The sequence below is a fragment of the Siphateles boraxobius genome, unplaced genomic scaffold (assembly GCF_051911475.1).
Source record: "Siphateles boraxobius isolate OS27281-9 unplaced genomic scaffold, OSU_SipBor_1 12, whole genome shotgun sequence".
In the NCBI taxonomy this organism is placed as follows: Eukaryota; Metazoa; Chordata; class Actinopteri; order Cypriniformes; family Leuciscidae; genus Siphateles; species Siphateles boraxobius.
Window position 1 is genome coordinate 9,865,198 of NW_027508722.1, and position 16,298 is coordinate 9,881,495.

Below are 16,298 nucleotides of genomic sequence, written 5' to 3' on the forward strand. Positions count from 1 at the left end.
CCTAGACACTGGCGTCGACGTCAACAGGGCTGGAGGAACTCAGAGCTTGTCGGGAAGGATATATTGCACGTGTCCAGTCGAAGCAAGCGAAGACACCTGAGCAGATCCTAATACCGGCTGCTTGAAGCGAGTACATGAGAGGACACTGGTTCCACTCGGAGATTGTAGAATCTGGCGAATGTGTTGGGTGTCGCACAGCCTGCAGCTCTACAGATGTCTGTTAGCGAGGCGCCATGCGCTAGAGCCCAAAGAGGAAGCCACACTCCTGGTGGAGTGGGCTTTCACACCAAAGGGGCATGGTCGACCTTGCTGCTGGTATGCCAAAGCAATGGGGTCCACTATCCAGTGAGACAACCTTTGCTTGGAGAGAGCCTTTCCCTTCAGCTTCCCACCATAACAGACAAAGAGCTTGTCTGAGGTCCTGAAACACTGTGTTCTGTCTACGTAGGCACGGAGAGCGCGTACTGGACAGAGCAGTGCCAAGGCTGGGTCTGCCTCCTCCAAGGGCAGCGCTTGCAGGTTCACCACCTGATCTCGAAAGGGAGTGGTGGGAACCTTTGGCACATATCCAGGCCGGGGTCTCAGGATCACGTGAGAGTAGGCCGGCCCGAATTCCAGGCACACTTTGTCAGCGAAAAATGCGTGCAGGTCCCCTACCCTCTGGATGGAGGCCAAATTAACCAGGAGCGCTGTCTTAATTGACAGGAACTTAAGCTCCACTGATTGCAGAGGCTCAAAGGGAGCACTCTGCAGTGCAGTTAAAACCACTGAGAGGTCCCAAGAGGGAACGAGAGGAGGGCGAGGAGGATTCAGTCTCCTCGCTCATCTCAGGAACCTGATGATCAGGTCGTGCTTTCCTTCGGACTTACCTTCGACTGCGTCTTGATGTGCAGCGACAGCGGCAACATACACTTTCAGGGTGGAGGGAGACAGCCTTTGCTCTAACCCATCTTGCAGGAAAGAAAGCACTAGTGCTCTAGTGGAAGTGATGGTAGCCACCACCGCTGGTGGTAGGGTACTCAAACCTGCCTCATCCCATCCAGGAGCCACACATGGAGGTTCCAAACAGTTCCATATGCTCTCGCACGAAATTAACAAACTGAACATACTCGAGTTAATTAAAATGACTCTTAGATGTTCAAGAACAGAAACCACTGAGATGACATCTTCAGAATTCTTGATTTGTCTGTATACAGTAAAGCAAGTTGCAATCTGCATTAGCCCCAATGTATTGATAATGTATTGCTAGAAACCATATTGCAATGTATTGTTTTTTTCAATTTTGTCCTTGTCGAATTGGGCTTTGTCTAAAACATTTTTTTTTTTAATAAATATTTTTAAAAAATTTTCCATGTCGTATTATATGCCTAATGTGCTGACAATTAATTTTTGACAACACTAATGAACAGTTAAATGCATCGCTGTCAAATTAATCTTATGATACTTTGAAACAAAATAACTACAATTACACTCATCACAAAAACTTTTATTGAAGGGCAACACAATGAGGGTTTATGCAAACCCAATCTATAAGTTCTGGCACTAATATGGTCATAGAAAATGACCATACAGAACAAGAAAGATACTTACTTTAGACCTGTAAAAATTTTGCCATAATTCTTACCATGGTGACCTCATCATATTTCCTCTTCCTAGGGATGCAGAAAATTGGGTCCAGACTTCCCCTGGCCATCTGTATTCACTGCTTGGTAAAGTGGGCAAAACGTCTACCCATGGCTGTAGTAATAAGTACAAATAAAAAAATTACCTTGCTGCCCCAGATTACTCCTAATGATATTTCAAATGTATCTTAATTTTTTAAAAAACACTGGTACCCTTCAATCTCAAGATTCTCCACCAACATTGTGCACCACCACCTCCTTAAGCACGGCATGTCATGCTGAAGAAGAGTACAATACATTTACAGTTCAAGTTGCAAGTTAATTGAGGCCCAACTAAATTTTCCATTCCGAAAGGGATTAACAGGCCCACTTTATATCAAGCAAAAAAGGACGACAATCCCTGACTTAAACCCTCATAGAAGTAAGAAAATAAAAACTCTCCCCAAAAAAAACAAAGGTAAAAATGGAATAAATATCAGGAAGGACCACAGAGGACTTCTTGGACAAAAATCAAAAACCAAATTCCATATAACCATATCTATGAGCATTGAAGTTATACTTAAAATTGTGAAATCAAATGGAGCCTCCATGACGGCATACCAGGAGTACTGCAAATATAGCAAAGTTGTGTTTGTACTAAAGTTGTAATTCTTTTTTTGGGTGCATGTGAATTCAGCAAGCTGAATGGATAGAAAAAGAAAGAATCCTCTTTAACAACAGTATGTTGAAACAAATAGAAATCCAGGTTTACAAACTACTCACACATACTTTATTCTTATGGCAAAGTTAAAACTGTGCACAAATTAACATGGGAATGAAATGCTTAAAACTACTAGTGGACAATTCAAAACATTTATTTAAACAGACAGGCTGACCTGCTGAGGGACATTGATGATTGTGAGTAAGTTAGTGCTAACGCAATTCGAGAATTGCGTCGCACAACAGATCTATCTCTCCGGGCCACCAAGGAGACGGCCAAATCTGTAGGCCGTTCTATGGCAGCCCTGGTGGCCACGGAACGTCATCTATGGTTAAATCTGTCTGATATTAACCCTCTGAGGTCTAAGGTGTTTTCTGGGTCCTGGAGGTGTTCTGACATTTGTGCTTTTTTCAGTTATTTATAAACATGTTAATGGCAAAGGTGTAAATTCATTCTATATAGCACAAACGGGGCTACCGTAATATGTGAGCAACATGTATGTACATGTTTGTATTTTTAAGATAATAATGTTTATGCGTGGTTTGTGAAAAAACAAAAAACAAATGTCACTGAAATAAGGTCATAAAACCCATACATAAAATGCATACTCATTTAGAGAAGACAATATATTGATTTAAAATTTGTATGACGTGTTTTGTGTGAGAAAGCTTTATGCAAAGGGGCGTGGATCTCTCATTATTATGAATGCATTTTACACCTGAGAAAGACAAAGACCCTCCCCTAATGGCCCTATCAGATGCTATCAGGCCTGATCATTATGAGGAGCCTTGCACAAAGAATAAGGAGAAATTAAAAAAAGAATGGCTTTTAGATTGTCTGGATTTATTTACAACACAACATAATCCAAAGATACACAACAAAGGACAAAAAGCACATTAGTAAACACACTGATGTAAAGACAAAGACTTAAACAGTCAAACACCTTTGTGCCATTCCTGAAACATAGTAGCCTACATACCTGTCATGTCCAAGGTGTTTGACTTTTCATTTTACCATGTTCATGTACAGAGACTCATGTGAATGTTGAAGTCAGCAGGACTCATCCAGTGGCATCTGGTCCCTTTCTAAAAAATAAATAAATAAACACCTGTAAACATGTTGATATCAAGACAAACTATAGGGCTGCACGATTCTGGGAATACATTTTAGATTTTTCACTCACACACACATATATATATACACACACACACAATATATATATATATATATATATATATATATATATATATATATATATATATATATATACACACACACACACACACTGCCGTTCAAAAGTTTGGGGTCGGTATGATTTTTAATGTTTTTAAAAGAAGTCACGTATGCTCACAAAGGCTGCATTTATTTGAGTAAAAATACAAAACAAACCCAGTAATATTGTGAAATAATATTTCAACGGTGATCAGCTGTTTTCTATGTAAACATATAGTAAAGTGTAATTTATTCCTGTGATCATTACTCCAGTCTTCAGTGTCACATGATCCTTCAGAAATCAGTATAATATGATGATTTGATGCTCAAGAAACAGTTTTCATTATCATCAATGTTGAAAACAGTTATTTACATTTTTATTTCAGGATTCTTTGATGAATAGAAAGTTCAAAAGAACAGCATTTATCTGAAAAATAATCTAATCATAAGTGACGACTTTTAAAAACATAAAAAATCTTACCGACCCCAAACTTTTGAACGGCAGTGTATATATGTATATGTATTTTGTAAATATATATAGGAACACCTAGTTTGTTGTGCCTTGTATATAGGCATGTGTAGGGCTGCATAAAATAATAACAATAGCCTAGATAGCAGGCAGTCTATAAATCGTTAAAAATGAACACTTTTCAGTAACACTACACTAGACAAACATATATTGTTTATCATATGTTACTTCAAATATTTCTATTCGTTATGAAATGAGATGAGTTTGTCGTGAAGCCTAATGACTGGCGTGTTTTGCTTTTCAAACACACAGCGTGACTCAGACCCAAACTCAGCGCGTGCAGCGATCGAGCCGCTCCAAACTATGAAACATTGTTGTTACATTATACATCTACGTTTGAGCAGATATCCACAAACACAGTATTTAACAGTAAACACAGGTCTAAACATTAAAATATTCACCATATTAGAATAAACATTCATACTAGCATAGGCCTACTTGTATCTCATTTCATAACATTTTAGGCTGCACCAGTTTGAGTTTAGTAGCTACAATGTAAAGTTTATGCAACAATAAAACACTTACTAATATGTCTCTTACCTTAAAAATTGTTCTCATAATAAAAATGTGTCCTTCTTAGGTAAATCCAAGGTAAATCCACAGTACAAACAGTCTTCCAAACTGATGAAAAGTAGAGAAATACTGGAGTCGCTGTCGCTGATTCTTTGTTTAGATTTGATGAGGGCGTTAACAGCTCTGCGTTCCTTCACGTGGATAATTTGAATGAGAACAGCTGCGCGTGTGGGGGTGTGGTCAAATTAAAGTTAATGAGCTCGGGCTGGAGAAACTGTACATGTCGTTGCTTTCATACGGATTTCTTAAACCGAGAATATTTGTTTTTGATATGATTTACTTCATTTAAAAAAGGAGACTTCGAACTTTGTAAAGACATTACTTTCATGTGTGGGTGGCAAGTATTGGCTGAGTTACAGATCAGTTTCTGTCGTGTTTCAGAATGAACTTCACATTGAGAGAGAAAACAGAACGTGCATCATGTTTTTTTTCTTTATTTTACGAAAAACACAACTTTTTGTTTTTATTATTAGTGTACACAAAAAAAGAAGACATTTAACAGTTTTTAAAAATGTAAAACACTTGTCTGTATGACAAAAATCGACGGAGTTATTTGAGTTTCTTTTGCACTGATAAGAAAAAAAGCGAGACTATCGCGCCGGCGCGATAGCCGACCTCAGAGGGTTAAGGATAGAGATAGGTTTGTTCTTCTGGACGCTCCGCTTTCTCTTACGAGTCTGTTCAGCGACGCTATAAATTGTGTCATCGATAGGTTTCAAGAAACTAAAAAGCAATCTGCGGCATTCCAGAGGTTTTTTCCTCGCCGGTCTAATGTCCCTGAGACTGCTCGTACTATAAAGGTTGAGCAGTCTCGACCGTCTACCAGCTCCTCACAGCAGCACAGAGTGCAGCAGAAACAGAGCGTCGCCGCTAGGGCTCACCCTCAATCTGGGGATCCTGGGTGGCGGTCGCAGTCCAAGCCCTGTAGGGGAAGACAAGATCTGAGGACTGTCATAACCAAGAGAGCTTGGACTAAGAAGAAGTTCTGACACTCAGCCCGTCAGACTTCTCAGGGTGGTCCCCTCCAGGGAGGGGCTGTTTCGAGAAATCGTTCCTGATTGGCGTCCTCTGGGGGGCGTTTCTTCGAGGAGAGTCGCAGCGCTGCCACTTTGGTTGTTTCCTGCCGGTTCGCCGTTTCAGGGCACCGAGGTGTCAGAGTCCCCATACGGTCCTCCGAGGAGGGTCGTAGAGCGATCAGTTCGGTTGTTCCCTGTTGGTTCGCCGCTTCAGGGCACCGAAATGATTGTTCAACCAAATCCAGAGGCCAGTCTCGAGAGACTGGTTCCCTTATCAGAATTTCTGGCAGCGTGGAAACTTCTACCAAATATTTCTCAATGGGTCCTGCATTTAATAGAAAAGGGTTACAGAATTCAGTTCGGTTCTCGTCCGCCCAGATTTCAAGGGGTCCTTCCCACAGTGGTGGACTCCCAGCAGGCTCTGGTCTACCAGTATCGGGTTCTTCCCTTCGGCCTAGGTTTATCACCCCGCACCTTTATAAAATGCGTGGATGCAGCTCTGAGACTCCAGGGCATTCGCATATTAAATTATATCGACGATTGGTTAATTTTAGCTCAGTCCGAGCTTTTGGCAGTTCGACATCAAGATGTCGTTCTGTCCCACATAAAGAGGTTGGGGTTGCAGCTCAACACCAAAAAGAGAGTACTCTCAGCGGTTTGAGGTGTAATATGGGATTCGACAGCAATGGAAGCACGTCTGTGTCCTGCACGTATTTGTGATACTCACAGCCATAAATAATGTAAAACTAGGCCAGTCACTCACTGTGAAACAGTTTCAGAGACTATTGGGCTCATGGCAGCTGCGTCCAACGTAGTTACTATTTGGCCTTCTGTACATGAGACCCCTGCAGTAGTGGCTCAGGACCAAGGGGTTTTCTCCAAGGGGAAATCCATTTCGCATGATCAAGGTCACGCAGCAATGCCTTGGTCATGTGGAAGAAACCTTGGTTCCTCGCCCAGGGCCCAGTGCTGGGGGCTTCTTGTCGACGCGTCACGCTATCGACAGATGCTTCCCTCACCGGATGGGGGCGGTCATGAGTGGCTGCTCGGCGAAAGGTCTTTGGCAGGACCATCAATGTTCCTGGCACATAAATCGTCTGGAAATGATGGCGGTATTTCGGGCTCTCAAATATTTCCTGCCAGACCTGAGAGGCCACCATGTGCTTGTCCGCTCGGACAACACATCGGTGCTCTCCTATATCAACCATCAGGGGGGTCTGAGGTCACGTCACCTTTGCAAGCAGGCCCATCTGATCCTCCTATGTCAGATCCGGACCTAGTGTCCCTTCTAGACGGCTCTCTTCTGGAGATTCCGGTCAGGAGGGACCTGTTGTCCCAAGCAAGGAGCACGATATTTCACCCTAATCTGGAGTTGTGGAAACTGTGGGCCTGGCCTTTGAGGGGGCCCAGCTCATAGAATCCGGTCTCTCGACTGAGGTCGTTGAGACCATTCTCCAATCCAGAGCGCCTTCCACAAGAAAACTATATGCACTGAAATGGAAATTATTCTCCACCTGGTGTGGTGGACCAAAAAGAGTTAGTCTAGATCCTGTTAACTGCCCTGTTGGTACAGTTCTGGATTTCTTGCAAGACTGTTTCTCTGCAGGATTATCTCCTTCTACCTTAAAGGTATATGTGGCGGCTATATCGGCCTACCAATGCTTATGAAGCGGCCGGACAGCCTTCACCTATGGCTGTTCGGGCCCACTCTACAAGGAGTATGGCTGCCTCTAAGGCGTTAATGTGAGGTTTTTCCCTTCAAGATGTTTGTAATATGGCAGGTGTTGAAGATTTTATTATTTAGAAACTAAGTAATTCAGCTATATATTTGGACACAATTATTTCTTCTGTCTGTGACTTTGGATTTCCTCTGTGTACGTGAAAGACCTTGAATGGAATGTTGTTTGCTGCAGAAAATTATATTCTGAGAAGTCACATGGTAAAATACCTTTACCCAAAACTATCTATAGGGTGTGTTACCTTCTTTGGAAGATGTATGTATATAACTCTGAACCAAAATATACTCATGAGCGCGCTGGAAGGCCGGAGGGCCAGTGGGCCGGAGGGCCAGAGCGTTAGAGCGCCGTTCTATGGAACGGGACGGCGTTCGAAAATAAAGTCTAATTATTTCTGGCATCAAAGATCTCTGCGAAGTTATTTTTCAGAAAGATTGTAAACCACAACATTTGGCGCCCAACGTGGGGCTGGTTCAGGAGCTGATGGTGAACTGCGGCGAGCTTCGCTGGACGAACAACACAAACTAAAAGTGGCCACAAGGTAAGCAGTTTTGCTTAAAAGTTTGTGTTGTTCGCCCAGACATTTGCTCATTGCGGTAAGACCCTTTAAAAAGCTTCTCCAAATTTAAAGAACTAAAAATTGAAAGAAGGATCTTTGATTCTAGAAATAAGTGTCTATTGTTGTTGATGATGTCAAGTACTGTGTTATAGCGCGGCGGAGCTCCCGTTATTGTTTGCCTGTGTTTATATAACCTGGTGCAGATTGTATGAATATTGGTACTGCTGATGTGCCGCTAAAGGTTTTGTCGTGCGTATGTAAAGATTTTAGTTTACTGATAAAGGTTATCAGTTTTTTGTAGATTTTAGTTTACTGATAAAGGTTATCAGTTTTTTGTAAATTTGAGTTTAATGATAAAGGGTATCATTAAGTATACTGGTATAGGGTATCAGTTTTCTGTGTTTTTATTAAGAGGGCCTTGACGGATAATAAGATAGCATGTACACATAGGATTATAAGTACTGATAAGATATCAGTGTTGATCTGTGTTTACTTGTAAGTGGGCCTGGACGGATACAAGTATAGCATGCGTACAGATCAAGTTCAGCTTCCGGTTACCGTCTTGTTAAAGATTTAACAAGAGACTGCTCGGGGAAGCTAATTGCCTGCGGTTACCTTTTTGTCAAACATAGGTTTGACAAAAGTCTGCTCGGGTAGGCTAAGTTTTATATAGTTATTTTTCACTGTGTTGGGGAAGTGTATCAGTGATGTATTGTTATAAAGACAGTGAGTAACACTGTAAGAAGAACATAGCTTGTGTGTGTGTCTCTGGGATCCTGTGTGTCTGCTTGACTGTGCCTGTGGTTAAAAATAGGTGACAAGGAATGTGTGAATGAGCTTGAGTGACAAGTACTGTATAAATGATTGGTAGTAAAAATAAAGGAAATAGTAAAAGAAAACAATTGTTTCAATATAATAATCTTGCAGATTATTGTAGTATGAAATAAGTTAAAGTATAAAATATATATTTAATTAATAAATGGACTGATATAATGATATATATTAATAGATAATGATAAATAAGAATGCACGTGCTTAATATATTCTATCTTATATCTGAAGACGTCTAAAATTTGTATCGCATTAACCCTGAAGACAAAGTGAGAAAAATGATTCCATTGTAGATAATTAAGTTTGTGCTAAGGAAAAAATAACTTGTGCAGTGTGCTAAAAGTGAACAAGATTGAGTGACAAAGTTTCAACAGTCATAAATAATGTACAGCAATCTTAGCACTGTTGTAAATGGGAATTGTTGGAAATGGCTGAGCAAAATTGTATTCACCATGTGTGATTATTTTGAGCACAGCATGCAAATATAGGAGAAAAATTGAAGTCTGATTTTATGATAGGGAAATTTATTTAATTGTATTATACTCAAAAAATCAAAAGTTAGATTATTGATGATATTGCAATGAAGAAATAGCTTGCTTTTTCCTGCAACGAAGAACTTGCTTTACTAAAAACAGAATGGGAGAACTGCTGTTGTCAACCAGTGATTATTATATAGTATAAAATAACTAGGAAAAAGATGGTTAAAAAGTGGAATTTAGATAAAAAAGCTAATAGCTCAGGAACAAATATTAATAAAGATTAATTTGATCTATGCAGCTCTCTGAGTGTTCAAGTTTCATATGGCTTCAGTGTCGAATGGTGAAAGTTCAAAGACGACTGCAGAGAGAAGAAGAAGAGTGGGTGAGGGGCTTTCAGCTCCCCTTCTGAAGATGACCACTCTCTGGAAAACTCAGCATGGAGAAAGACTGATTTAATGCTGGAAAAGGTGAAACTTTCACTATTTCACTGGAGACTTTTTCCCGAGGACAAAGGGGAAAATCCTGAGATGCAAAGCTGTGGCATAATCTATCAAAGCTCAAACTGAGAAGAGGCAGAGAAACAACAGAGCCTATATTCCAGTCTACGACAACAGGCCTTTGAGTGACAGCTAGGCTGACGACACATGCAGAGCGACAGCCATGAAGCTTTAACAGAGAAAAACTGACCGACATCCTTCCCTTACGGGCACCACAGGTGTGGCAACTTCAATGATCACTCTATAGAGACTGCTTCAAATTTAGTTAATTATTAGTTTAACTTTATTCATTCTGATTATTCACTGGTCTCATAAGCAATTCTTTCTATTCTCTGCTACACTAACCCTCTCTGCTTTTTCAGTATAGGTTCAAGTCCAGCCCTATAAAAAAGAAAGAATACACTGAAAGAGACAAGTGGGTGCTCAACTCACCAAATAGTTCAAACTGAGGCTGGATTTGGTATAGTGAGGGCTATTACATTAAACAACTATAGGGCTAAAAGTATGAGAAAAATTATTCTGTAGCAAAGAAAAAGATAGACACAAAATGTCAAAGAATAATTATTATTGTTTGCAAAACAATGATACTGGTCACTCCATTTTGTTTTGGTAAGTTTTTAGAGTTATGTTAAACAATGTCATTAGGTCCTTGAAGCCAAACAAACGATAGCTAACAACATGCACTAGCAATTTGTTCATAAGCAACGTTGGCTCAGTCATATAGGATGAAGATTAAAATGTTTTTTGTATATATACACGTATTATATACACGTCTATATTTATGTTGTATGTGAACGCCAAACAACCTATAAAGAGTGATGAACTAGCTAGCGTTACCTAAGTTAACATTGCCCTGGCTGTAAATGCTCCTATTAGAATTAGAATTAGAATTAGAAAAACTTTATTAATCCCCAAGGGGAAATTGCAGTGTTGCCGCAGGATTTAACACACAATACAAACCAAACACAAACATAAACTGACATATACTAATAAATAAATAAAAAAGATTAAATAAATAAAAATATTACAATGTATCTTATCAAGTATACAATTTATACACAAGTGCAAGATGTATACACAAGATGTGAAGTTAATATCACATGTGAATTTTGAGTGTTAAATATACATTAAAATAGTATAATGACCTTTATATTCACTATGCATGTTATCAACCTTTACTCAGTAAGACTCATTGTTGGATCTCTGTTTCTCTGTTTTGTGTCGACCAGGGGAGAGGGTGCAAAAGGGGAGGCTGCCTTCAGGGAGAGCTTTGCCAGACTGGGAGAACTCAGATCCCTTGCCAAAGAAGGTGAGGTACTTAAAATGGTTATTGGGGGCCAAAGCAGTGAAGCTCTGTAATCATCCATCGTGTTTATACCTTTTCTTATTATGTGTGTTTGCCTTTTTGTCTTTCAGGTACACCTGTGTTAGCGCTGACAGCATCAGCTGATACTAAGAATAGACGCCGTGTGACCAAGCTGCTGCGTATGGAGAATGCAACTGAAGTTACTGTGAGCCCAAACAGGACAAACATCAGGCTTGGACTGACACAGGTTCCTTCCAATGATCTCAGCTGCATGGACTGGGTAGTGAAGGATGTCAAAGATAAGGCACTGTCTATGTCCCCCATCATTATTTATTGCAAATCATTGAAATCAGTTGGAAAGGTGTACAGCTATCTTAAAGCTGAACTTGGTGAAGATGCTTGGATTGACAGGGACAAGGATCATAAGGCTGAACACCTTCTGATAGGAATGTTTCACAGTAAGACACTCACACAGTATAAAGATCGAGTTCTGGCATCGTTTAATGGAGAGGGGAGCTGCAGAGTTGTTGTAGCAACAACAGCTCTCGGGATGGGATTGAATTTCCCGAATGTTTCTCATGTTGTCATGTATGGATCACCAGACGACATAGAGGATATTGTTCAACAGGTTGGACGGGCCGGCAGAAATGGTTTGCAATCACATGCAATTCTGTATGTTATCAAACAGTCTGTCAAGGTTGATAAAGTAGTTAAAGGAGTGATTGCCACAGGCACACACAGCTGCTTTAGAAAAGCTTTATTCTGCCATTTTGAGGAGCACACCACAAGTGTGGAGCCAGGACATCTGTGTTGTACCCATTGCCACTCTGTATGTTCATGTGCATCTTGTGTTTGTGGAGAGCCTATTCCTAAATATGAGTTGTTAGAACCAGATGTTTGCATTGATTTGAAATGTAGATCGGTAACAGATGATGATAGAACCTTAGTAAGGGATCTGTTGGAGGAGTACAGGAGCTCTTTACTTAAAGACACAGCCCGTCTCTTCACTAGCAGGTCAGCCTGTACAGGATTTAGCGCTGAACTTATAGAGGCAGTGGTAGAACACAGCGAACACATATTTGACTTGACTTACATTATTAACAACCTTCCAGTATTCAGAGCACGCCATGCAAGAGAAATTCTACTAGTAATAAGTGAGGTTTTTGGTGATATTGAGTTGGACATACAGCCTACTTCCCACGAGGACAGCTTCACAGAGCCAGACATTGATTACACAGGTTATTTTGATGATGAAGATGAGGACTTAAGTGAGATAGGAACCCCATATAGCAGTACAGACTCAGACTATCACCACCATTCAGGTGCAGGCCATTAGTGTCTTGTATTTTGTTAAGATTTGAAATTACGTTGACATGTACAATTTTTTGAACCAATGCAATTGATTAAAGTTGAATGTCACTGTTGCTCAAAACTGTTTCTTTTCACTTGTTAAAATAGATTGATTAATGATACTTGCATCATTATGAAAAAGTTTGGCATTTGTCTATGTGTGATAATAAAACAATGACACATGATACCTTTGTTTGTTTTTTATTTAAGTTTCAAAAGTGACAGCTGGTAAACATGCAAGTGCAATTAAGCAAATATTTACAGTTTTATTTACAAAGTTTTCAAATGGGTAAGTTCCTCCACTCTTTCAATTTGGACCTCATCCATCCCCGCAACTCACTGTACTTAAGTTTTGAGAGAATGTCTCTATCAAACTTGGGGAAGGCTGTAAACTCTCTGCCTGGTTGGTCTTTAAACAGCTCGGCCTCTCTGATAACCTCTACCAGGATCAGGATGTCCTGATTCTGGCGAGCAGCATGGTGGATGCCACTGGACTTTGACACCTCCAGCTCCTTGTCGGTGGTGTCCATCAAGTCCTTCAGAACCCCAATGGACCTGCTGATCCTGTCTGCGGCTTGTTCAGTCATGTTGGGGCCCATGTGCCTCAAGAAGGACTTTAAAAAGTTATTGAGGTGTTCGAGGTGTAAGTCAAGGGAAATGTTCTTTCCCGCCCCTCCCTTCCCATTCCAAAACCTGTTCCAGGTGAGGCTATGAGCCAAGCGAGGGGAGAGCATGGCGTTGACCTGCAGGGTCAGTAAGAGTGTACTGTAGGCGTATTGTGTATGTCCGTAGGCCTTATAAAACAACAGTGCTACTGTGTACAACCTCAACAGCCTCTTTCCATCTCCCTCCTTCACTGCATCCTGCATGTTTGACAGAAACAAGCCAAAGCAGAGTCTTGCTTCGGTATGTTCTTTTTTGTGGTCCCTTGAAACTGGCCTGGTTGTATTTGACACAGACACTGAAGCTGCAGCAAAGCCATGTTGTTTTCGCTCATGGTTATCCCTTGCTTTTCTGTACTTATAGACCGCCTTGCAACCTGGCATGCGGCATGGGAGTTCCTGTTCCTTTAGAGGCTGTTCGCTAGCAGCATCTCTGGCTCCAGTTAAAATGTCAGCAGTGTTGGGAAACACAACAAATCTGTCCACAACTTGGGACACAACTTCATGCAGCCAGCTCCTTCTCAGCTCCAGTGAACCAGTCTGGATGTGGTCAGGGATAAAGCCTTCTGGGATATCTGTTGAGACATACAAAAAAGTAATGATGATGATTACATATTTTTAGAGGCAGCATTACATATACATGACATTTCACTTGCTTCAGAAAACATTGTGACTAGTCACTGGTATTCCATGTATAACTATGATTTTGCTCAACTGTTTAAGCCATTAAAGCCATGAAAGTTTATGTTTAAGTCGTTGTACCATTAAGAATTTTTGGTGTAATGTTGACTTGGTGCTGACAAAACAACAAAAACACCTGAAGGAGTAGCTGCTGTGCTGACCAGAGTTGTTCCATTTTAAATGTTATTGTCCTGCTCTAGCAAACGGCTATGTGCTCAGCAACTTTTATCTAGAAGAACTCGTACCGCCAACATCCTTCAGTCCAAAATGCTCCAGCGCAGCGGCCAAGAAGAGAGCAGCCGTGTCCTTCTGCAGAAACTCTTTATATGCATTGAATGCAGTATGTGGGCCTTGTTTCGCATTGCTGCTCCTGTAAAAGGATAAAGATTGCATGTGAATATTTTTGTTTTTGTTTTAGGAGCAGACTCATGCCAAATTCATGGTGGCAAGTCTTAATCTCCACAGTACACGAGTAAAAAAAATACCAAGCCTTAATTCATGGCGGCTGGAGTTCATCTGCACAAAGAATAGTCCTGGAAAAAAATATGTACATGGTAGTTAGAAACACTCGTAGAATGGCAACACATGCATGCAGAATATGTGTACATACAAAACGCACATACAAAGAACAACAAATAAAACCACAGCGAAAAATGTTCAAAGTGCTACTGTTCTACAATCACAAATACTTGTTTTTCATGGTGTCGTTCATGATAGATAAATAGATAGATAGATAGATATATAGATACTTTATTGATCCCTAGGGGAAATTCAAGAAAAAAGTGAATGGCTACCCAGGGCCAAAGCCACTCAGACTGGGGTGTATGGGTGTGGAAGGAGTGTATGGGTGATAGGCAAATATACAGACCTCAGCCTGGTCATGTTAGAAAGCAGTGTCCCATGATCTCTTTCAGAGCCCTCTTTGAAGAAGACCTTGTGATAGATCTAAAGGCATAGATAAACATGAATGAAAAGACGGAGTGCTCAGGAAGAGCCCATTAAGGCAATATGTCTGCCTTGCCATCCCAGCCTTGTTACCACCTATTGACTGTTAATGCAGTACAGTTTTGGTTAAAGTTTGAGGTCAAACATTTAACTTCACTCACCTCAAACAAGTTTCGGATTGCATGCCAGTCCTCAACCTTGAAAACAAGCCCTTCAAGTCGGTCTTCCACACTTTCCCCTTCAGCAAAGCTCCACTGAAGGTTCCTACTGTTCCCCTCCGTCAGCCGGTCACCGCCGACTAGAATGCTCTCCAGTCCATCTGGGCCCTTTGGAGCATACCTACATGACACATAAGTAGATTTTCATGCTTTATCAATACCAGCTAACAAGATTACCCCTTGGGCCAAATGCCGACTGTGACATTTTCCCAAAAGTGAAATTGTCCCCTGCTGCCCTAGTTCACACATACTCTTTCTGGAGGTGCTGTAGAACATCCACCAAGTCTCCAGATTTGTTTTCATCCTTGAACATGATTCGAAGAGGGTACTATAAAGAGAGGATGCATGGATTGTGGCGACAATAGTTTGTGTTGAAAAAACAAACCGGTACAGTGGTGACTTCTTAAGCAACACAAAGTTAAATGAATGTCCAACGCACAATGTAGTGTATATCATAAATACTTACGTGGGTGGAGGCCTCTGACATAATCTTTGAAAACTCATGAGGGATGTGACGAACCACGACTCTTGAGAAGGGCTTGAAGGCATCCAAGTGCTGTGTGAGGATGCGGCTGCCCAGGACTATGTGTTCACGGCACATATGGGCTTGGGTTTCAGGACCCGGGAGGGAGTACCCAATGTCGTACTCCATGATTGGCTGAGTGGGCTTGTCCTTGCTGAGATGATGTGAAGGCACTCTATCTTCCACCGCAAGGTGGTGGATCCAGTGAAGTGACTTGACTTGTGTCACTTTTTTGGATGGGATGGGTAGTGAATAATAACCTGAAACACAAATAAAAAGGGTTAATTAGTAAACAACTAGTATACTCAGATTCAGACAATTATTAATATGTTATCATGGGGTGCAAAATCAAAATGCATCAAGCCTTTAACAACAATGTAGCTAAATTCCCGATATCAAGATTTTATCACAAGACAACAGTGTTTATTACAGATCAGAAAAAGATACACTTTTTTAATTACAGCCGATCTGTACACTATAAATACAAGGTACTTGTGTGGTTGAATTGTGTATGTCATATGGATATAAGTAACATGGGTGTGTATGCTATAGCTATAATAAATAATAATAAAAAAAACATGCTGGTGAGACAATCTAGGCTCAAGAAGATTATCTTACATAGTTTACTGTGTAAGGAATGGCGTTTGATGTTCGAGGATGAGCTTTTCTTTTAGTCCTTTGGGATCCTAGCAGCTACATTTCCTACCCGTGTACTGGGTCTGACGTTATACATCAGTGATATCAGCACTTTGATAAGTCAATAACAGACTTAACCAAACACAAGTTATGGTTCACATTCAATTCAAATTACCTCCGTCAAACTTTGCCGTCCCGTCTTTGGGGTTACGTTGTCTGTCGG

General features: G+C 40.8%; 2 protein-coding genes and 1 long non-coding RNA gene across 3 annotated transcripts; 1 reads left to right on the forward strand and 2 right to left on the reverse strand.

Moving 5' to 3' along the window:
- The first annotated feature begins 10,912 nt into the window (after nucleotides 1–10,912).
- Nucleotides 10,913–12,593, forward strand: LOC143715436 (bifunctional 3'-5' exonuclease/ATP-dependent helicase WRN-like). The gene is made up of 2 exons (XM_077207233.1): nucleotides 10,913–11,063; nucleotides 11,171–12,593. The coding sequence occupies exons 1-2, from the start codon at nucleotides 10,913–10,915 to the stop codon at nucleotides 12,394–12,396; spliced, it is 1,377 nt and encodes a 458-aa protein (XP_077063348.1). The 3' UTR covers nucleotides 12,397–12,593.
- Nucleotides 12,594–12,595: 2 nt separating this feature from the next.
- On the reverse strand, nucleotides 12,596–14,269 carry LOC143728177 (uncharacterized). The gene is made up of 3 exons (XM_077219346.1): nucleotides 14,217–14,269; nucleotides 13,999–14,123; nucleotides 12,596–13,647 (listed from the first exon to the last, which is right to left on the reverse strand). The coding sequence occupies exons 1-3, from the start codon at nucleotides 14,267–14,269 to the stop codon at nucleotides 12,692–12,694; spliced, it is 1,134 nt and encodes a 377-aa protein (XP_077075461.1). The 3' UTR covers nucleotides 12,596–12,691.
- Nucleotides 14,270–14,634: 365 nt separating this feature from the next.
- Nucleotides 14,635–15,224, reverse strand: LOC143713490 (uncharacterized). The gene is made up of 3 exons (XR_013195102.1): nucleotides 15,094–15,224; nucleotides 14,860–15,037; nucleotides 14,635–14,698 (listed from the first exon to the last, which is right to left on the reverse strand). It is a non-coding gene; the product is annotated as an uncharacterized LOC143713490 (long non-coding RNA).
- Nucleotides 15,225–16,298: the final 1,074 nt, after the last annotated feature.